The 23,235-nt window shown below is 36.6% G+C and overlaps 1 protein-coding gene across 6 annotated transcripts in view; it reads right to left on the bottom strand.

Moving 5' to 3' along the window:
• SYNE2 (spectrin repeat containing nuclear envelope protein 2) overlaps nucleotides 1-23,235 on the bottom strand; it is a 415,658-nt gene that overhangs the window by 223,138 nt on the left and 169,285 nt on the right. For all 6 annotated transcript variants that reach the window (XM_027842877.1, XM_027842872.1, XM_027842874.1 and 3 more), the window contains 12 exons: nucleotides 19,417-19,617; nucleotides 18,185-18,356; nucleotides 16,346-16,458; nucleotides 14,180-14,382; nucleotides 13,358-13,474; nucleotides 12,969-13,254; nucleotides 11,138-11,289; nucleotides 9,948-10,257; nucleotides 7,758-7,922; nucleotides 4,518-4,859; nucleotides 2,980-3,114; nucleotides 881-1,032 (listed from right to left, as the gene is read on the bottom strand). In XM_027842877.1, coding sequence (XP_027698678.1) covers nucleotides 881-1,032; nucleotides 2,980-3,114; nucleotides 4,518-4,859; nucleotides 7,758-7,922; nucleotides 9,948-10,257; nucleotides 11,138-11,289; nucleotides 12,969-13,254; nucleotides 13,358-13,474; nucleotides 14,180-14,382; nucleotides 16,346-16,458; nucleotides 18,185-18,356; nucleotides 19,417-19,617 — 2,348 coding nt within the window. The remainder of the gene's footprint in view (nucleotides 1-880; nucleotides 1,033-2,979; nucleotides 3,115-4,517; nucleotides 4,860-7,757; nucleotides 7,923-9,947; nucleotides 10,258-11,137; nucleotides 11,290-12,968; nucleotides 13,255-13,357; nucleotides 13,475-14,179; nucleotides 14,383-16,345; nucleotides 16,459-18,184; nucleotides 18,357-19,416; nucleotides 19,618-23,235) is intronic.

Genomic DNA, 23,235 nt, shown 5'->3' with positions numbered 1-23,235 from the left:
AGAGCAGCCTGTATCCTTCAAAACACAAGCATATACAGTAAGAGCCTAATAAAATACAGTTAACTATTATGGCAGATGCTACTTCTGTCTCCCAACACCAGCATTATTCATAAATAGATAAACATCGACTTTATAAGAGGGCTTCACAATAGTTCTGATTTTATAAGTGTAATTTCCAAAGAATGCAAGGCAACATAGATAGAGAGCCAGGCTTCAAGTGGGAAAGACCTGGGCTGAGGTACTGCCTATGACACACTCTTGCTGTGTGGTCCCAGGCAAATCACTTACGCTCAGTGCACTAGGCAGCTATTTGACCCTAAATCAGAGTGGCCTATCTAGACTGATAAGCATTTGCTCAATAGGAATTCCCTACATCAATGAAATCATAAGTTTTTTTGGGGGGGGGAAAGTTCTTCAGAGAAAGTGTACATCCATTTAATTTAACAAACATTTATTATGCAAGGTTGTATATTAGTCACTTAGCTAGGTGTTAGGGATCTTATTTAGTAAACATGATAGAAAATAAGTACATATGCAGGGGTGAGGGTCAGAATAAGCATTCATATAGCACCTATCCTTACAACAACCTTAGGAGGTAGGTGCTAGTAGGATCCACATTTTACAGTTGAGGAAACTGAGGCAGACAGAGGTTAGATGATTTGCCTAAGGTCACACAGCTAGTAAGTATCTGAGGCCAGATTTTAAGTCAGGTTTTCCTGACTCCAGGTCCAGCACTCATATGTATAATGGGTATCTTCTCAATAGGTAGTGGGTTGGAACTGAAAATAAACATTTTAAATGAATTAATTTAAGTAAAAAACACAATGTGAAACTCTACCTACAGGATATCACCATAGAAATGTTTCCAGCTATGACTTACCTTTTGTGAGCTACAGGTACCCCAGCAAACTCTTCTCTGATGAGTATTTCTGTGCTCTCAGGCACTGAATTTTTCTCAAAAGTAATAAGTTCAACAGTATGATCTTCAGTGTCCATGGTTTCCACATGTTCTTGTTTTGATGATATTTCAGCCTGTAAAATTTTAAAGGGTGACAATACAGATTATTAATTTGAAGACAGATTAATTTGAAACAAAGCAACAATGGCAGAATAAAATGCATGTTGATTCAGCATCAAGACAAATTAAAAATAAGTTGATTTGGCTATTTCAGCACAAAAAACTATAATGATGACAAAACAGATGCTACTCTGGAAAGATTTGCAGAAGTAGACAGATAATTTAAGTAATGAATGTTCAAACTGTCTCATAATGTGTAATTTTTTTTGTAAAATGGGGATTTATGAGGTTCTCATATACATGATATCAAATATTAAACTTGTAAAGAGTCTATAGGATTTCCCCATTTACAATTCCATCTTTAAAAGTTTTGCTAATTTATGGATTAAAAGTGTGGAAAGCCCAAACTGCATTTTCCACAAGAAATCAGTGACACTATGAGGCCATTTGCGTGGTCATGGGCATCCTCTCTAAGCCTCAGTTTCCTTATTTCCCCACTGGGGGGTGGACTACCTGGCTTCTATGGTCTTTTCCAATTTTGATCCTAAAGAGCTCAGTTTTGGACAGATTGAATTTGAGGTGCCATTGAAATATCCAACTGGATCTGCATCCTTCAAAGTACAGTTCAGATGCCCTTTCTCCTCCCCCCACAGTCATGAATAGATTTTCATCTGCATTTTCATAAGATATGAATGGGTCTGAAATGGAATTTGTTTGTTACACACACATCTCCTTGATTGTGCCTAAAAAGTACTACCAAAATAGGATGCCAGCTTTTTATAGTATGACTACCAGGAGAAACTTTATGGAAGATAGATTTGTTTTCTTATTTTGTCATCAATTGTTTTCAGTCATGTCTGACTCTTCATAACCCCTTTTAGGGTTTTCTTGGCAAGGATACTGGAGTAGTTTGCCATTTCCTTCCCTAGCTCATTTTACAGATGAGGAAACTGAGGCAAATAGGGTTAAGCAACTTACCAAGGTCAATTTTAGGCAATTTTTAAAAAAGCTACAAGGGATAACGCTTAAATCTTATAAATGCTAATTTATAAACTTCTTTATAGCAAATGTCATCACTTTTCCATTCACTAATTCTCCTCATTTTCAAAATTATTCACGTAATTCATGAACTATTAGAGATGAGAGCTGCACATCCACAGTGATTCCTTGCCTATAAAATTTTGTTGAGCTTAGTCAGGGGTGGGGAACCTAAGGCCTCAAGGCCACATGTGGCCCCAAGGCCGCAAGTTCCCCACCCCTGGAGATAATGTCATGATGTTTCTAGGTATCAATGTGAAAATTAATGTTACTGAGATTTAAAATGCATTCTTTTTTAGAGAAGCAGAAAGTCTTTAGCACTTTATATCATATCACGAAACCTCTTTTTCACAAATGTTCACTATCACGTAATCTCCACACAAAGCACTTGAGCTATGTCTCATCTTTTTTTCTTAATCTTTTTAGTTCCTCTGACCAGTTGCCCAAGCACATTTTCCCAACACATCCATCCTAAAGAGGTTTGCCCAGTATAACCTCATTCTTTACAATGTTATTTTTTCATCAATATTTTCTTGTGTTTCTGAGATCTAAAGAATCACTATACACGTGAACTCATCTTTCACTTGACTGGCCAGATACTTCCTGAGGCAGCTAAGTGACACAATGGATAAAGGAGGGGCATGGAGTCAGAAAGACCTGAGTTCAAATCCAGCCACAGACACTTAATTGCTGTCCGTCCCTGGGCAAGTCTATCTCCATTACCCCATTTGTAAAATTTGTAAAGTGCTTAGCACAGTGCCATATAAATGCTCATTCTCTTCCTCTTTGCTTTATACACTTCTATCAAAACCTCTCTGTTTAGATAACTTGTTTTTTTCTGAAGAAAACATAGAAAATGTAGGGCTTAGTGAATGAACTGATGTTGGAAAAGTGCTCTATAAAATGCTGATCATTATTCCCACCTGAACAGTTGGACTTTCTCCATTCTTCCTCTGGATAAGAGGCTGTGGGAGGCAGTCTGCCAATAACAGGCTATCTTTCATCGGAAGTTTCTTGGACTGTTCTTTATCCATGTCCTTTCCATTTAATTCCTTAACCTTTGAGAAAACATTTAGAAAGTCAAAGGAAAATTCTTCCATCTTGCTACAGTGAATTTTTAAAAATAAAATACATTTTCTAATTTTTCCGTAGGAAAAAATGAATTAACTGAATGTAGAGATTATCATACTTAAACTATGTGGCAAAGATCTTTATGATTTTTATGTGCAGTGAGAGGTAGTGTGGTATAGTAGACAGAGAGCTGACTTCAGAGCCAACAAGACCTGGATTCAAACCTCACTTCTGACACATACTGATTGTGGGACTGTGAGCACATCATTTAATCTTTCATTGCCCCAAGCAGTTCTCTAAGACAGAGGTGTCAAACTCACCCATGTGGCCAAAACTCCCTAGTGCCACACACCAGATTAAAATGTAATTGAGAAATGTTTAACAAAGTAAAAATACAACATAACATAGATAATGTTAATAAAATAACAAAAATAAGCAAAAAAAATTTAAAAATAACAAAAAACCACAAAAGGTTTTCTAGATTAATATATGTGGCTCATTGGGATCCCTTTTATTTGAATTTGACACCACTGTTTTAAGAGTACAGATTGCAAAAGAAGATGTTATTAGGCATTGGTGAAGTAAGTTTTTTCTGCTAGGAGCATAGTACATGGAATCATAGGTCCAGTTTAAAAAAAAAGTATTTGCAATATGAGGTTAGCATAAGTAGAAAAAGAAATGGTTGGGAGAGTCTTTTGAAATCATCACCTTTTTCATTACAAAATCAACAAAAAACTGAGCATGGGATTTATTTTATAAGAAAGTGGGTTAACGCCCTTTCTACATGGGGGAGTAAGGGGGTGTGGCATGCCTGTGATCTGAAAAATCTGCATAAAAGTTTTTGACCCCCCCTTTATGCCACAGAAGAAGTCTGAATTATTATGGTGTTTAAAATAAAATATGCTAATATTACACAATACTATGCACATATTTTATGCATTTCTGAGTTTCTAAAAATTTTCTGTGTTGTCTATCGCTTCCACGAAACTCCCCCAAAATTTCCATTTAATTTTTTTATGCCAACCTGCAATATATTCAAACCATGATGGGGAACGTTGCAATGTGGAAATGATAACTGTACTATCTTCTTCTCTATTACCTCTTTTAATTTGTCTTTGTGAACTTGGTCCAAGGAACTACATCTAACTGAATACCAAATAGAATAATAAACCTAAATTGATGACTATAAGTTCAACAAACTAATTCTAGCAACAGGAATATTCTACCATGAGCAGTTTTGAAGGACTTTATCTCAAAGTAGACTTTGTACATAACAAGTATATTAAGCATTCAATTATGAAACTGGAATATTTTCTTCATGACCCTCTTCTTAGAGCCTAGTACCTCTGCATTCTCACCCTTTTTTGGGGGAAATTGAAATCATACTTACCTTGTTGACTTCCCATCTTTCCTCCAACTTTTCCACTGTGATAGACCCCTGAATGGAATCCTGAGTACCACAAGAGACCTGCTCCTCTCTTTTTTTCATGGCTATTTTTTCTTTCTTCTTCATTTCAGATTTTGATTTGAGGATGTTGTTAAAACTGTTCTCAGTCTCCTGCTTAACAGATTCAAGTCTATTCTCCAAATCCTTGTGTTTACATTTAAGTGAATCTGTTTCATCTTTAATAATCTTCTGTCCCATTGAAGAGGAGTTTTGCTTGATGGATTCAGCTAAAGCTAAAATCTTTTCTAATGTGTCACCCTTTAGATTAAGGAGGGCTTCTAATTCCTAAGAGTGGGAGGGAAAAAAAAACCTGTCATGAAAAATATTTCAATTCAATTATCACAAGTGTTAAGTGACATTAGTAGTGACAGGGCCCACTACTTGCCTGGAAGGAAATATGGAAAACCTGTTAGTCACCTGTTAGTCAGGGCGGGGGAGAGGGGAGGAAAGGGAGGAATCAAATAGCTTTGGAGGAACACCAGACTGAATCTCCAAGGTCATTTTGAACAAAAGTCTAGATTTTTATCACAAGTGTCATCTAAGGTGATACAAGCTCAAAAACAACCAAAATATTTATTAAAAGCTTACTAGACACAAAGCAGTACAAACAAGGAAGGAATAGAGCGATAGACTGTCCACATGACATTTGTCACATATCACATGGAAATGGATGAATAGATGATTCTGTAGGTCAGTGAAGATTCAAGGTCTAAGGAACTCAGGACTCACAGAGTACTGGGGATACCACTATAGTGACTAAGGGTCCACTTTAAAGAGATTAAACTTTAAAACTTATCTAGATTTATTAATTGGCAAGATCATATACTAGTCTATATAGCAAAAAGACTTTACATGCATGTGTCTTGCCTCAAATAAATAGTTAGCCCCTTGAGGGGATGTCATCATCAGGATGCTCTTTTTCCCCATACCCTCTTCATCTGGCTAGTCAACCCAGCACCCATTGAGACTGTTCATACAACTTTGATGAGGTGAGTCACCAATCATATTCCTTCTAGAGAGAGTAAGGACCAATGGCCTTTTCCATTTGTCCTGTTATGTTCTCTTAAGGGGATCTAGGCCTTACTTTCTGCCTTGTTTCTCTATCTTTCAGATCCCTAGCACTGTTACCAGACTTATTGATATAACATAAGGCCCCCTGGACCTTGCCATCTGTCCTTCCACTGAACCCTTAGGATTTCAAGGCCTTTCCATCTTTCTGGAGCTGATCTTTTTGATGTATTATCTCCCTTAATTGGAGTATGAAAAAGTGTGTTTGGCACAGAGTAATCACTTAATGAATGCTTTTTCATTCATTCAATTACTGTTTATTCAACAAACACCTGCAATTCCTTTGCATCTCCAGCACCAAGGGCCTTGCACATAGTAGGTACTCAGTGTATATTTTAGATGACAAAGTAGACAATAAATACATGACTGAAAAAGAGAGAACCCAGATATATAACCCAGGTAGCATATTAGGATTGCCTTGCATAAAGTATGTTCTTAATAAATGTTCATTGAGTTCTTGGAGGGTTCAGGAAAAAGAGCTTTACCTGTCTCTTCAGCCCCTGAACTAAAGATGAAACAACTCTAAACCCCTTTCATAAGGCCTATGCCATTGTGGGTCAGATAGGGAATCCTAAAATGCCTTTTATTTATTGTCTCCAGCCTCAAAATGTTGGAGAGGTACCTAATAAAGTGCTACTTTACCTATTTCCAAAGGCAATAATGATGGAGGCCTCAGGGCTTTTTTTTATGTTAAAACTGTTCATCTCAACTCTCAGAGACCCATTCCATGCATATTCTATATAGAGTTCTATGCATACAACCAATACTTTTTCTTTTAGTCTAAGGATGATGGACTGCTAGAAAATATCCCAAAACATCCTGTCCCAAATCTAAGTAAGAGATGGTGGCAATGAGAAGTGCTCAGAGGTATTCAATTTAAGTGTATGCTAGGTGTTGGAAGGTTTTAAAAAATGAGATCCACCTCACGCATTGGAGAAGTTTACAATTTAGGAGGGTGTAATTAGACATTTATCAAATCCAATTTAAGTTTATGGGCTGGTAGTGCAAGTGCTGGGGGAATTTTTTTTTAATTAAAAAAGAATGGACATCTAGTGTGCTCTATGAGCATGAATAACAATCAGATCAAAACAACTTAAGCTCCCCGCAAAACACACACAGAGACACCTAAAAATGAAGTTCACCCCACCCATTGTATAAATTCCTTCACCTCTTTTGGCCTATTTTCCTCATCCATAAAATGAGGAAGATGATCCTTATGGTTCTTACTAACTCTAAAATGTAAAGATTACATAGGATGCTAACTGCTATGATCATTCCGTAATTCCTAGAATCATCCTAGAGTATCAGAGACCTCCCAGATCACTTTCTAGAATCATGTGGGGCTCATGGTTGTCATGGCATAGAGAAGTGCGAGAAGGGTTGGCACCATTACCTAAGTACTTATAATATCTACCCACTGCTCAGTGAGTTGCCTATAACTGTATCATTCAAATTAATTAGCTCCCTGAAGAATTAGAATACCTATGGTCCATTGGTTTCATGGGGCTAGCACTTGGACCTTTGACTTAAACCACTGTTCTTCAAGTTGTAACCAAAGCATTATCTTAGTCTACTTTTTTAATGTTTAACACTGATGATGTTTAAATGCCTACATTCATTAAGCATTTATTAATGAATAATTTACTAATTACCAATAATAATAATTTGTTAGTTGCCTATTATGAGCGTGGCAAGAGGCAGTGAGGCACAGTGGACTAAACTGGTTTCAAGACTTGTTTTCAAAATATACTATCTATGTGACCCCAGGCAAGTCACTTCTCAGTGCCTCAGACAACTCACTAAGACTTTAAATCACAGACAAGCTACCTATCTGCAGTGTTGGAGGGAGTTTGCACCCTGGGAGCACAGCACACTAATGTAATCTGTCTCCTCAGCACCCCCCTCCCACATACACACACCACACACCACACACACACACACACACACACACAAACAAACACACACACACACACACACACACACACACCAAATGTGCAAGGTACTGGTAAAGAAAAGAAGACAAATAACAATCACTTCCCCCGAGGGATTCCTTAACTCCTATCTAGGAGAAGTAGTTAGACATATTTCTTTTTCAATCTGGCAGTTGCATCATACCTGTAATTTTAACACCTTTTGCTCAGCTGCCTTTTCATCTACCAGGTCATCAGGAAAACTGAGGAACTGCTGAGAGAAACTTTCCAACGCGGCAGTCAAATCTGCAACCAAGCCCTGGTACAGCTGGTGTTCTTGAACGTGACTTTCCAATTTACTCACTGAATCCTAGAAATAAAACCATTTTTAAGTTTCCAATTCTTTTCCTCTGAGGAAATGTCAGGTATGAATAAGAGACCTGAGTTTCAGTCCCAGCTCTGCTGTTAACTAGCTGCATGACCTAGGGCAAGTTGCTTTCTGGGCTTCAGCTCCCTTATCTGTCATGTTGGTGGGGGTGGGGGTGGGGGGTGGGGGGGGGAAGGGATGTTGTTGTAGGGACAGTAAATTAGATCATCTCTAAAATCTCTCCTAACCCCTTATATTGTAGGGCACTCCTCTTATTGGATTCCTTTATGCTCTCTCTGACCATTTTTCTTCCTTCATTTTATTACTGAAATGAATATATTTGAAAGATGTGTAAACAATAGTTACAAATTGTATAATCAACTCAGAGGCATCTGTTTACAGAATTGGAGCCTCATTTTATTAAGCAGCTTTGCATTTGGCTACATGAAATATGAAAGATATTACTATTAACTCTTGATCCAGAATAAGGGGGGCATTACGGTATAGTGGACAGAGAACTGACCTTTGTATCAGGGGGGTCTTAGTTCAAATTCTACTCCTTAGGTTTATTACTTGTATGACCTTGGACAAATCACTTAATCTCCATTGGCCTCGGTTTCCTTGTCTTAAAAATGAGGGGGTTGGGATAGATGGCCTCTGAGGTCTCTTCCAACCTTAGATCCTGTAATCCTGTAATGGTAGTAATAACCCAAGAGTCTCTCTCACAGGGAACAAATTACCAAACTAGCTTTTAGGAGTAGTCCCAAGTTCAACAGCAACATTAATGAGAATTTATCTAACTGCAAGAGTTTAAAAAAAAATCTACAAAATTTCTGGGGAAAGTGCTTTAATATGATCTGTGTTCAAGGATCTGTGATTTTACCAGTGGGGGAACTTCCTCACAATCCCTTTATGATTCGGTATACAGTTGTTTAGAGTTTGTGTCCCTAGTGATTTATCCTTAGAGTTTATGCCTAGAATTTATCCCCCTGGTTATGAGTTTCTCTGACCTTAGCTGGGTGGTCCATCAGTCAAGAGACAGTCAAAAGGCATTGCAACCATATTTAAGCCTTTCCAGCTTAGTACAACCTGTCAGAGCTTAGGCCCCACAGGCACAGTGAGGCCTCAGAGAAGAACTCTGTTGGAAGATGGAGAAAATAGCAACTATAAAGCTAATCTCCTTCCAATCTGATTTGTGTCTAACTAAATCCATGACATGGACAGCTAGGTGATGCAGTGGATAGAGTGTTGGGCCTGGAATCAGGAAGACTCATCTTCATGAGATCACATCTGGCCTCAGAAACTTTCTAGCTGGCATGACCCTGGGCAAGTCACTTAACCCTGTTTGCTTCAGTTTCCTCATCTGTATAATGAGCTAGAGAAGGAAATGGCAAAGCACTCCAGTATCTTTGCCAAGAAAACCCCAAATGGGTTCAGACACGACTGAACAAAAAAAAAAAAATCCATGACTCCCTTTCTCTTGCCATCTGGTGAAACCAGAAGTTTTACCCCATCAATTGGCTATCACTTTGAACTCTCATCTTTCTATACATATATGTCATGCACTGTGCTGTTCCCTTGGGGGAACATACTCTTCCCCCACAAAAAGCCAACTGTTTTTCCTTCTGACATCTTTACTCTGCAAAGAATTCCAACTTAGGGAGCAGTTGAGGACACAAAAGGGTGTGATGTCAACTACACAGCTATGCAGACACAGCTCTGGCATTGTCTCATGCATGAAGTGACCCAATAAATACCAACTTCTCCTACAGTAAACGATGGTCATGGAAAGTCTGTAAAAGGAAACACCACCGTCATCCTCAAACTCAGTAGTTCCATATACAATGGTTCTTTGAGCAGAAATGAACATCTGAATTGTTTTCTTTATACTCAGTAAGCAGGCACTTGTCTCTAAATAACAGTCAAATAGCTCTTAGCTTAGTCAGTGTCACCAAGAAATGATGACATAAAAAGACCTTGTTCAAAAAGTGACAATGTCCATAAGAAATGCAATTTTATTATTTTGACCTGTAATTGGTGAAGGAGGCTTTCATGGAGATGCTTGACTTCTAGCCATTTTTCTTCACTGAATTTGGAGTTTTTAGTGCACTCCAGTAGGTAATTTCCTTGAGTTTTTAACTCATTAAGCAAGGATGTCAAGTCTTCTGCTTTCTGTAGAAATTTCTTATATATTTTCAACTGAGCTTTCTTTTCTTGCAAACCATTCTGCAAAGCAAAACTGGTTTCTTGTTTCTTCTTTAATTCAGTAAGCATTAGTCTTAAATCATCTTTGCTTTGTAAATACTTTTCTCCTTCAAGCTGAATCTTTTCCTGATGGCTATATTTTAACAACAGAAAATTATACTCATTAGATGTTTAATAAAATGGAATGATACTTTGTATTTTCTATATATATACATCAGACTATAAGACAATAATGTAACTCATTTGTTTTCCTCAGAGATATTCCTGGTATTATAACTTGTATACATTTTTCTCAAATGACAGAATTTACATCAGACTCCAAAAGGAAATGATTTGTAGTATTTTTAATAATAATATTTCCATTGTAAAAATGGTTAAACCTATGAATACAAACACTCTGCAATTTGGTTTATGGAGTACATAAGTACATTAAGTTTATTGAATAGGTTTTGCTTGTTTTTATGGTATCTGAAAGCATTAATTTTTAAGGCCTGACAGAAAATAAAAATCTCAGCCTTTCAAAAGAAAGTGAACTTCATTACTAATGACATCATTTGAAACTAAGAACTTAAGAATCATTAAAAGAAACTCTTCCCTAGAATTCAGTTTTCAAATTTTTTTTATCAAATAATATTTATCAAAATTTATACATGATGTATTTATAGTACTTCCTTCGATATTAACAGAGTCTAGTAGAAGAGTGTTAGAGTTTGGTTTGGTTTTTTTTTTTTGGTGAATGGGGAAGGTAAGTTTGTTATCAATAGTCAATAATCCTACAGTCACTATACCACTTCTATTAAATACTATCGAATCATGGGAAGGATTTCTAATGGCTGATACGGATAAGGTTTCACTCTACCCCACTTTCTTGCTGCTGTCCCCAAATTCCTGAGCTATTATTCTACAGGTTATCAACATCAAAAGTCACAGATGACAATTATATTATACTTTTTATAAGTTTGTCATTTGATGCAGAGAGATAATGATGATGACAATGAATGTATTCTTTTTACCTCAGATATGTGTTGGCTAAATGGACAGTGTGGTCCCACTGATTCTTGATATCAGAGAGAGTATCCTGAACCAGAGATGCCTTGCGTTTCTCACCCAAACTCATGATATTTTGTATTTTCACATCCCCTTCAGGTTTAAGTAAAACAATTTCCTAAAATATAAACAAACAAACAAGTAAGTAACAGCACAACAGGCAGCTAGGTGATGCAGTGGATAGACTACTGGACCTGAAGTCAAGAAGACTCCTCTTCCTGAGTTCAAATCTGGCCTTAGACACTTAATAGCTGTGTGACCCTGGGCAAGTTACTTTACCCCAGTTGCCTCAGTTTCTTCATCTGTAAAATGAACTGGAGAAGGAAATGGCAAACCACTCCAGTATCTTTGCCAAGAAAACCCCAAATGGGGTCACAAAGAGATGGACACAACTGAAATGACCCAACAACAAAAACAACAACAGTACAACATAATCTCATTTACTTTTTGTTTTATGATCAGTGGTTCCCCAACTTTTTATACCAAAGGTCCTTTTAGCATTTAACTAAATTAAAAAGAAAACTTTTTCATTTTGTATATGTTCAATTGTCAATTATGTTTTTCACAGATTGGACACGAGTCATTCAATAAATATGTTTATTTTGTTTATTCATATTTCTGTCTTCTCCCAGCCTATATTATTCATAAAATTGTTTCTTTCAGTTCTTCTACCAACCCCTCCCAAATTTGTATCTTTAAAAAGTACCTAAGGCACCTAGCCTTTTCCTACATGACATTTACAGGATAACAGTCTATATTACAGATATATTTATACACAAAACATACAAAAGTTACTTTATTTTTCAATCTAAAAAATGTATATAACCTTCCAAATCTAATCTACCTTTGCTCTGACCCATTCCACAATTCATTCTTTCCTGGTTCCCACCTCACTCTGCTAAATCAAGTTTTTTCTGCTCTGATATTTGGAAACTGCTCAAAACTCAACTCTTTCACAAAGTCTTTTCAGACTGGAGTCATTTGGTTCCAATGACTTCAGGAATTCTCATCAGCTTTCCCCTACTCTTCTTCATCCTATCCTCCTCTGCAATGCTTAGCCAAACTTATCTTTGCATATAACTACAGTTGATTTTTGCGTATTGCATATATTTTTATTTTTCTCTTCACCAACAGTGAGATCCCTTGAAGTCAAGAGACTTAATGTTGCTCCTCACCTTGGCACTCAGTAAATATTAATAGACAAACAACACTAACTCAATTTTATATTGTGCTTTCAGATTTATAAAGCACTTTATAAATATTATCTTCCATCACAACAACCCTGGGAGGTGGGTGGTATTATTGTCCTGATTTATAGATGAGAAAACTGAGGCAAACAAAGGTTAAGTGACTTGCTGAGGGTTCACGTAGCTAGTAACTATCTGAGACAAAATCTGTACTGTGCTCTTCTTGGCTCCAAGTTCACTCTGCAATCTAGTTGCAGAACAAGTACAAATTTCCCTCAGCAAGCCCTTCAATGTCAAGCTCTTATCACTACCAAAAATGTCTTTCCCTAAACAAAGTCCCATATACTGGGGTTTAAGTTCATTTACAATTATTCTGTTCTTACTGGTCACCACCCTCTCTAAGAGAAGGAAGTCTATTGTATATGTGAAGATCATTATAAAAGCCACTTTATGGTCTTCTACTCTACAGGCTTAATGATATCAATTTCTTTAACCTTCCCTCAAAGACTATTTTGCAACCACTTTAATCATTTTTTCAGAGCTCTCCTGTAAAACTACTTCAAATGTGAATTCCCTAAGAGCTTTCAAAGCTCCTAGCTAATTGTAGTACCTTTATTTTTTGGATCCTTTCTTCAAGGGGCATTTTGCCTTCAGTTGAATTCAAAACCATGAGTGACTCTTTAATCCCCATTATCCAAGCAAATACATCATGTACAAGATCTTCAAAGTTCTGGTCTTCAGGAGGAGGTGGCTGATGATCTCCTACTTCACATACTTGTGTTAAAAATGTCTCATATTCCTCAACCAAATGAGTTGACTCTATCACTATTTCTTCTCTAATAAGTCCAAATTTCTTCAATGAGTTGTTCAACTGAGCAAAAGATTCAAATAGTTGCCTGGAAAATTTCAAACACAAAAAATAAAGTTTTACAATATCTTCTATATCACGGAGGAATTTAATTTTTTCAGGCAAGATATTTGATAAAAATTTAGGGTTACCTTTTTCTAGTTAATGCTTGGAAGAAAAAATTACACTTGTTTTCTACTCCAGTATCTTTCCATTTTTCTTCTTGATTCATTAGCCATTTATTCAAGCTTATATAGTCATCCTGAAGCCTGAAATAAAAAGTGCATCGTATCTACAGTGCTAGAATTGCAAATACAGTGGGAACCTCCTTCTAAATGTTGGCATGGTACCAACCTCATGGCTAAGCTATGACTTCCTCTAAGTAGTAGTTGGACTTTAGGGAAGACACTATTTTACTTTGAAGCCTATTAGAACCCGAGTAATGATGAGCCATGTTCTACTGTATTAAAACAATTAGCATTAAATAGACATATTATAAAAGGACAGGAATGAAATTTCAATAACTTCTTTTTAAAAGAAATGAGAGGAAAAATAATGGGAGGAAAGAGCAACACCTCATTCAATATCATTTTAATAAAAATCAGCATTGACAGCTATGATGGCTGTATTTGCCATATATTCACAACATAAGGTAACAATGGAGAGTGCACTGAGTTAACAAATATGAGTTGCTTGGTGAATATGGACAGCTATGAATCTTCAAAAGGTTTGGCCTGATGCCAGCCTCTCAGGATGTGGATTACTTCATTAAAATGGTGGGGGAATTTCCAAATCACCCCAGAATCAACCCCAGGTTAAAAGGATTTCTTTTATCTGTCATGTGGTCTCCATACCACATCTGTTGCCCCTGTGGATCATTATGTTGTAAAATAATATCTATATGAGAATGATTAAATAATTTATTACTTATGTAATCATAACATATACATATAGAAATACACTTCTTTTACTACCTAAGTAACTGTTGTAAGCAATCACGAAGTCCGTTGGCTTGTGTCTGACATGTGAACTTCATTTTCTGTAGTTCCAATTCCTGAGTCATGATCCAGTTACTCAGTTGTTCAACACTTGCCTTGGGCAGATGCCTTTTTACATTATTCAGTGCAGTTTCTACTTGTTGTATGTCCTTGCTTCTTCCCTCAAAGGTTAGGAAATCCTTAATAAAGGCACAAAGTAAGAGAGAGAGAGAGAGAGAGACAGAGAGAGAGAGAGAGAAACACAACTTAAGCATTTATTCCTTTTACTTTCTTTCTCTTGGCAAGTCCTTATTCCTTGACTAGTCTATGGATGGGATCAAATATGCTACTATGTTACAATGATAATTCTTGATTTTCTACATAGCAGAGTACTGTAGAGATGCTAAGAATCCAAAATGGTGAATGATCAAAATGACACTTCTACTTAGACATGGGAGTGTTGATATTTCAAAATGGGTATGCATTTCTGTAAAACATCTCACTGTGTGAATCTAAGCAATGCTCTTTTCTATTAAACTTTCCCTAGAGCAGGTATTGTGGTCAAGTGCTTGGATTTCAAGTGTTGAGGTGCAGATGACATGCCATTGCATAAACTAAAAGAGATTACTGCAATAAAATAAGCACACAAGTAAGATATTACTGAGGCAGATAATTAAGCTGAGGACCTCAAGTGCTCTCAAGAAACATGAAAGCATTATTTGCCAAAGGTAAAAGGCAATACAGCCAATCTACCCAAGGAAAATCACAAGTTGACAACATTGTGTGTTTTTGTAACTTTATCCTTACTGTCTAAAATAATTTTTCAACTGCTTTTTTAAAAAAGATTAATAAAACTATCAGGGTAGAAAAATGGCCACGGGCATTGGGATATGACAACAGATTCAGGAGCATCTTCTTTCAAAGGGATAAGAGTAAATTTAGGGCTTATATCAAGTACCCTTATTTTTAAATCCTGAAATATCTTAACATACCCAACAAACCAATCAAAACCAAATTGAAATTGTAACTCATGACATTTACAGAGAGGCTTCAGACATTTATTTGTACCTGTAGGCAGCAAATCAGATACTTCCATGCATCTATATTTGGTTATCTGGGGCAGAGGAGGAGAGGGGGGGACTAGAGTGAAATACCTTTTGTGGAAAAATTGATAGAACCAAACTGTCAAAACATTAGAATATAGGCTAATTGTGCACAGGATTTTTTTTAACTCTTCATACTTCTATCCCTAGCACCTAGCACAATGCCTAATACAGAACAGGTGCTTGTTGATTGATTGACTAGAAACCAACACCAGCCTACCACCTTAATACAAACCAGGGAGGTATGGCATAGCAAAGTTCTATACAGGGGAAGGCAGCAATCTTCCTTATGTGCCACTTAAAATGCCAAGGGGCATTCAGTTCTTTTGTCAGGAAGTAGGGTAGTAGCAATCAAGGCACACGGTTCCTGATTCAGCCCTTGCTCTCTACATTCCCTTGTTAATAAACTTGTTAATTAGGTATGTCTACTAAACCACTAATCACAGCCTTGGATGACAGCTCATGCTTGTCAGAAGAGAACTAGTATGGTAGGAGGTACAGCACTGGACAAACCCCAAATGTAGTACAAGAAGGGAGCTTTATTGAGGGTGGAGATACTCACGCAGTATAAGGGCAATTGGGGAAGATGGACACACTCAGGGAAGTCCACTGGGGGCCTGAATAGAGTTAGGTGCCCAATGTAGGGGAAGAGGGATGGGTTCTTCTAAGGTTCTTATCTGGGTCAAATAAGACCAGGTGTTGGGGGGCTAAGGCCAGAGGTCTTGGACCTAGGGTCAAGGTTCAGGACTGGCGCTAACTCATGCTGGGGAGATGCAAGGAGAAATTAGTAACTAGCTGATATGCAAACCCCCTGCCAGAGGGAAAAGGGACTTTGGACCATTACTGCTAGTCTTATTCTGACAGAGTGACTGGGGATTTTCTTTAAACTTTTTTGTTTAGCAGGTTGAAGAAGCTATCATATTCCCTATCCCTATCTGTTTATACCTTAAAAATCAGGCCTCCATCATTTTCCACCAAAAGAAAAACCCCACAAACAACCAGCAAACAAGAAACAAACAAAAAAAACCCTGAAAACTATTTAAACAGATTCATGTCTTACATTAAGTTTCTGGAGCTTTTCTTCCACACTCTTTTTAGTTTCTGGTGGTTCAAAACACTCCTTAAGGGACAGCTGAATGTTGTTGAACTCATCATCAAAATTTTTGCACTGATCTGCAAAAGGGCATTTAAAAATTATATATACATATATATAATACAAAAAGAATTAAGTAATATTACTTGTTAACATGAACGACTCTGAATCATGCTTCCCAGGCTAATGGTGCAAATGGCAATTGACAAAGGATTCTATATACTCATAATGCATTATTATGTTTTATAAGTATCTACATATGTTTTTATCTCCCGTGAGCTACAATAAGCCCAGATTTTTCTAAGGAGTTCAGTTGGATATGAGATTAAAACAGTTATATGGAAAATTCCAAATACAATGACACTTTACAACATCTTATATAAATTTTGTATCATCCTGAGCAGTGAGCACAATATTTTGCAAGCAGTGGGCACTTCATAAATGCTTCTTAAACTTATTTGTTGAAAACTGAGGATAGAGAACATTTGGGGACCCTTGGTGAGGGAGTTTCTTCACTTGGAATTCCTTATACCAATGGATCCACATGTACATATAGTTCTTATCTTGACCTTTCTCTACCAATATCCTTACTGATTCCATCTGAACCAAAACCTCATCCCCAAAGTGGGATCATAAGACAAACTGTAAGACCCACTGAACACAACTTTACGTACATTTGGGCTTCAAACACCATAACCCTAATCTCATTGAATGGGAAGGTCATGCTATATGTCTAAAAAGCCAGAGAATTACATCTGGAAGAATCCTTAGAGTAATTATCTAGTACAACTTTTTCATTTTAGAGATGAAGATATAGTATTGTTGTTTAGTTGTGTCTGACTCTTTGTGACCCCCTTTTTTAGGTTTTCTTGGCAAAGATATTGGAGTGGTTTGCCATTTCCTTCTCCAGCTCATTTTATACATGAGGAAACTGAGGCAAGCAGGACTATGTGACTGACCCAGGGTCACACAACTTGAAAGTGTCTCAGGTCACATCTGAACTCAGGTCTTCCTGACATCAGGTTCCACGCTTTAACCACTGCTCCACCTAGCTGCCTCTGAGGATATAGTAGCTTCATGCAAGTAAGTGATTTGTTCAAGGTCACACTGCTAGTTAAATATTGAACCAGAACTAAAACCCCAACTACTAAGCAATTATTCTCAAATTTTCCCTAAAGACCAAAATGATAAATTCAGACCCAGGCTTCTTGGATGACTCCCTTTAAAGATGAACCTTTAATTAGACCTTCCATTCAGATTATCAGACATAAATTAAGATATACCAAAGCTGAGTAAGACTTTGTTAAACATCTGGGTAGCTGGGTGGTACAGTTAGAGGGCAGGACTTGGAGTCAGAAATATCTCATTTTTTAATCTGGCCTCGGATATTTCCTGTGTGACCTTGGACAAGTCACTTAATGGCCCTTAACCTCAATTTCTTTATGTGTAAAATGTTATTCTAAGCATCATATGTGCAGCTGGGGTGGAACAATGGATAGAGCACTGGTCTTAGAATCAGGAAGACTCCTCTTCATGAGTTCAAATCTGGCCTCAGACACTTTCTAGCTGTGTGACCCTGGGCAAGTCATTTAACCCTATTTGCCTCAGTTTCCTCATCTGTAAAATGAGCTGGAAAAGGAAGTGGTAAACCACTCCAGTATCTTTGCCAAGGAAACCCCAAATAGGGTCATGAAGAGTCAGATACAACCAAGCAAGAATAAGTATCAAAAGAGGTAATATGTGAATTAGAGTGCTTTGAAAACCTTAAAGCATTACATGTTAGCTCATTATTACTGTTGTGCTTACCATTCAATAGATTGGAAAAGTGATCTTGCCAAGTACGTTTCTTAGTACTAAACAAATCATTGATGCTTTCATACTGCTTCTTCAGTTCAGAGAGTTCAGGAGTCAGACAACCTATCTGAGTCTCAAGAAGTGTCATATTATGCTTTTGCTGGAGAATTTGCTGCTGTATCTCCTAGAAAGACAGATAGAAAGACAGACAGATAGATCTCAGACTAGGCTTCACACTCCATCCAGTCATCCACCTAGGCTACTTTGCCATGTGTCTTCAATTTCCAGTGCCCACCTGGGACAGTGCCCTTCAGGCTAGACTTCCAGAAATCATATCCTTAGTCCTTGAGAAGTTAATCCCCTTAGTTTTGGAACATGTGCCCTGTGGCTGAGCTGTAAGATTGATAAATAAGTAAATGTAAACTGGTCTAGCCCATTGTATCCACCAGGTCCCAGACCAGCTCATGTTTCATATCCTATCCAGACAGCCAAATCCTATGCCATCCTTCTACCTTTCCCTTTGCTCTGAATATAGCAATTAAACCAATACTATCACTGATTCTGGAAAAGCTGTGGTTATGCCTTATGGGTCAATTTGCCATCTATCTAGATCCAGACTCCTTTCTTTTCACACTTTTCCTGTATATTTTGTCTCTCTCTTTTCAAACATAAGCTACTTAAGTGTAAGGATGATTTCAGTCAAACCTACTGTTGTACCAGGCACTGTACCAAGCACTAGGGATACCAGGATAGGCATAAGATAGTTCTTACCCTCAAGGAGCTCTAATGAGGGAATACAACATATAAAAAGAAACTATAAAAGGGATGTGGGGAAGGTTTCCCTTTTGTACTTATATCCCCAATGCGAAGCACAATGCCTAGGACATAGCAAGTACTTAAGAAATGATTTACCATTCATTAATTCACTCATTTGTTCATTGATAGATCTTAGAAAAAGCTCAATATATGCAAAACAATATAAATTTCAATTGCTTTTTAAAAGAGTTGTTGAATTGCTTTCTCTATGCTGGAAAATATCTAAAAGTGAGGAAATTTAAGATGCAATAATTAGTTAACATCTGTAAAACAATGTGAAGGTAAAAGTACTCCATATGCATGAAATATTTTTTAATCTTTCCAATAACCTTTACTATTTCCCTCCCATCAATTTTAATTAATCTAAATAGACTAGGACTAACTGTGAAAATGAATCTGAATTACAGGAGAGTTAAAGTTGACAGTACCTCCAATTTTGTAAAGATCTCCAAACTGTCAGAAGGAGACAGGGCTTTTAAGAGAGATTCAGTCATTCCAATCTGTGTCTTGGCCTGGTCAAGGTCCTCTTTTAGCTCAGCTGTACTGCCATTGAGTTTACTCAGGTTGGATTTATCCATTAAATGCATTTTTATTTTTTCCATTCTGTTCAAAAGAGATGACTTGATGACCTGAAATTAGGAAAAAACATCAAGTAATATAAAGTATTTTTTGCACATAAATTCCCTGACAATGGCATTATTATGGAACGAATTGAGACTATCATTATGAAGTGATTTAAATGCTTCTTCAAAATTAGATCTTATTACCCCCCAAGTCTCAATTTTTCTCTTTCACAGATACAGCCACTCAAAATGATATCCTTTAAAAAGAAAAAAAAATCTGAAAGTAACATCCTAACCTTTTCTTTTTCTGAGCAGCTAATTTCAATTCTTCTGTATCTATGAAACATTTACTTAAAAATACATTTTATCTGGATACCTGTGATAACTTCATCAATATTCTCAGTTGGACAAATTATAATTATAAAGATTTTTCTTGACAAACTAGAAAACCAAATGGATCAAACTAATTTTTTCTCCAACTAGAAATTCTATGGAAGTTAGAGGGTAGAGAGAATCCTGGGAGAGCCTTTACACAGCCATCTATGGAGATAGCTGAGAAGCATTGTAGTGTAGAGAAACTGCAACAGTGCAGTTGGAGTGAGGAAGAGACCAGCATGATCATGGATAGATCACTTCTCTCCCAGCCTCACTTTTTGGAATTTATAATATTTATAATATTATAATTATTAATAAATTATTGGTTTATATGTACATTATTATTTACTATAGATAAGTATTAATGTTATATATTTAATATAGTGATATATTATACATATAATAACTTATAAAATAAAAAATATTTATGCTACCTTATGGTATTGTTTTGAGAAAAATACTTGGTAAACCTCCAAGCACCACCTGTACATATTTTATTTTAAATTTAAAAAATGATGTAATAATAATAGCTAGCATTTACATAATCCTTTAAAGTTTGCAAAGTGCTTCATAAATATTATCTCATTTGAGATTCACAACAAACTTTGGAGGTGGCTACTATTATTATCCTCATTTTACAGATGAGCAACTAAGGCAGGAAGAGGTTAAGTGAGCTGTCCAAGATCACACAGCTACTGTCTGAGGAAGGATTTGTACTTAGATTTTATTGGCTTCAGCACTGTATCCATTGCACCACCTAGCAGCCTCTGAAAAGAGTAATGAAAAGGGAAATGGATTTGGAGCCTGGAGATATTTAGGGCAAGTTACCTAAATTATCAAGGGAAAATGTAAGATGGAGATATAATAATAATATCTGTAGTGCCTACCTCATAGGTCTGCTGTGAGAATTCAATGATATAAATACTGCAAAACTTATATAAGCATTATGCAAATGTTAACTATTAATGTTATAAAATTATTATGTCATAATATCAATTCTCCCTCCACAAAAGAACCACTGAAAAAAATTCCTGACTTAAGAATAAAAAAGTATAATCACAAAAATAATGTATTTGATCAAAGAGAACATAATTATTTTGAAACCATTTGTAACATTTTGTGATCACCTGAAAAGAGGCAAATTAAAATAATTCCAAATTATGTTATTTTTGTATAAGGAGAAAATAGATTATAAGCAAGAGTTTATAAATAGTGATATAGCAGACACATGTATAATACTTCTAACCCACATAAACCATCAGCATTTCTATATATTACTAACAAAGCCCAACAGCAAGAGATAGAAAGAGAAATTCCATTTGAAGTTACTGTAGAAATTATAAAATATTTGGGAGTCCACCAGCCAAAACAAACCCAGAAACTATATGAACACAATTACAAAATACTTTTCACACAAATAGATCTAAATAATTGGGAAAACATCACTTGTTTGTGGGTAGGCTGAGCTAATATAATAAAAATTGCAATTCTACCTATATTAATTTATTTATTCAGTGCCATACCAACCAAACTGCCAAAAATTATTTTATAGAGCTAGAAAAAATAACAAAATTCATCTGGAAGAACAAAAGGTCCAGAATATTAAGGGAATAAATGAAAATAAATGCAAGGGAAGGTGGCCTAGCCATACCAGATTTTAAATTGTATTATAAAGCAGCAATCATCATAACTACTTGGTACTGGCTAAGAAATAGAGTGGTGGATCAGTGGAATAGGTTAGGTATACAAGGCACGGTAGTCAATGACTATAGTAATCAACTGTTTGATAATCCCAAAGACTCCAATTTCTGGGATAAGAACTCACTATTTAGGGGCAGCTAGGTGGTACAGTAGATAGAGCACCAGCCCTGAAGTCAGGAGGACCTGAGTTCAAATCTGGTCTCAGACCAGACACTTGACACTTACTAGCTGTGTGACCCTGGGCAAGTCACTTAACCTCAATTGCCTAAAAAAAAAAAAGAACTCACTATTTGACAAAAACTGCTGGGAAAACTAGAAAAGAGTATGGCAGAAACTAGGCATAGACCAGCATCTTACACCCTATACCAAGATAAAGTCAAAATGGGTACATGATTTAGATATAAAGGCTGATACTATAAGCAAACTGGGAGAGCAAGGAATAGTTTACCTGTCAGATTCATGGAGAAGGGAAGAATTTGTGACCAAACAAGAGATAGAGAACATTATGAAATACAAAATGGATAATTTTGATTACATTAAATTGAAAAGTTTGTGCACAAAGTCAATGCAACTAAGATTAGGAGGAAAGCAGAAAACTGGGAAAGAATTTTTACAACCAGTGTCTCTGATAAAGGCTTCATTTCTAAAATATATAGAGAACTGTGTCAATTTTTTAAGAATACAAGTCATTCCCCAATTGATCAATGGTCAAAGGATATGAACAGGCAGTTTTCAGAGGAAGAAATTGAAGTTATCTATAGTCAAGTGAAAAAAAAAATACTCTAAATCACTAGTGATTAAAGAAATGCAAATCAAAATGACTCTGAGGTGCCACACCAGACCTGTCAGATTAGCTAACATGACAAAACAGGGAAATGATAAATGCCAGAGAAGATGTGGGAAAATTGGAACACTAACACATTGTTGGTGGAGTTGTGAACTGATCCAATCATTCTGGAGAGCAGTTTTGAACTATGCACAAAGGGCTATAAAACTGTGCATACCCTTTGACCCAGCAATACCACTTCTAGGGCTGTATCCCAAAAGGATCATATAAATGGGAAAAGGACCCACATGTACAAAAATATTTTGCAGGTCTTTTTGTGGTGGCAAAGCATTGGAAATTGAGGGGATGCCCATCAGTTGAGGAATGGCTGAATAAGTTGTGGTATATGAATATAATGGAATATTCTTGTGCTATAAGAAATGAGGAGCAGGCAGACTTCAGAAAAACCTGGAAAGACTTATATAAACTTTCGCTGAGTGAAATAAACAGAACCAGGAGAACTCTGCACACAATAACAGCCACATTGTATGATGACCAACTTCAATAGACTTGTCCCTTCTTTACATTGCAAGGATCGAAGACAACTCCAAAAGACTCATGATGGAAAATGCTGTCCACAGGGGGCGGAGTCAAGATGGCAGAGTAAAATCAGTGACTTGCTTGAGCTCACCCCCAAACTCCTCCAAATACCTATAAAAAATGGCTCTAAACAAGTTCTAAAGCATCAGAACCCACAAAAAGACAGAGTGAAACAAATTTCCAGCCAAAGACAGGTTGGATGGTTGATCAGAAAGGTGTATTACTCCAGGTGGGGAGAGGAG

Source organism: Vombatus ursinus, unplaced genomic scaffold (assembly GCF_900497805.2).
Source record: "Vombatus ursinus unplaced genomic scaffold, bare-nosed wombat genome assembly UNPS02014893.1, whole genome shotgun sequence".
NCBI lineage: Eukaryota > Metazoa > Chordata > Mammalia > Diprotodontia > Vombatidae > Vombatus > Vombatus ursinus.
Note: the sequence above shows the minus strand (reverse complement) of the source record. Positions and strands in the feature narration are given on the sequence as shown.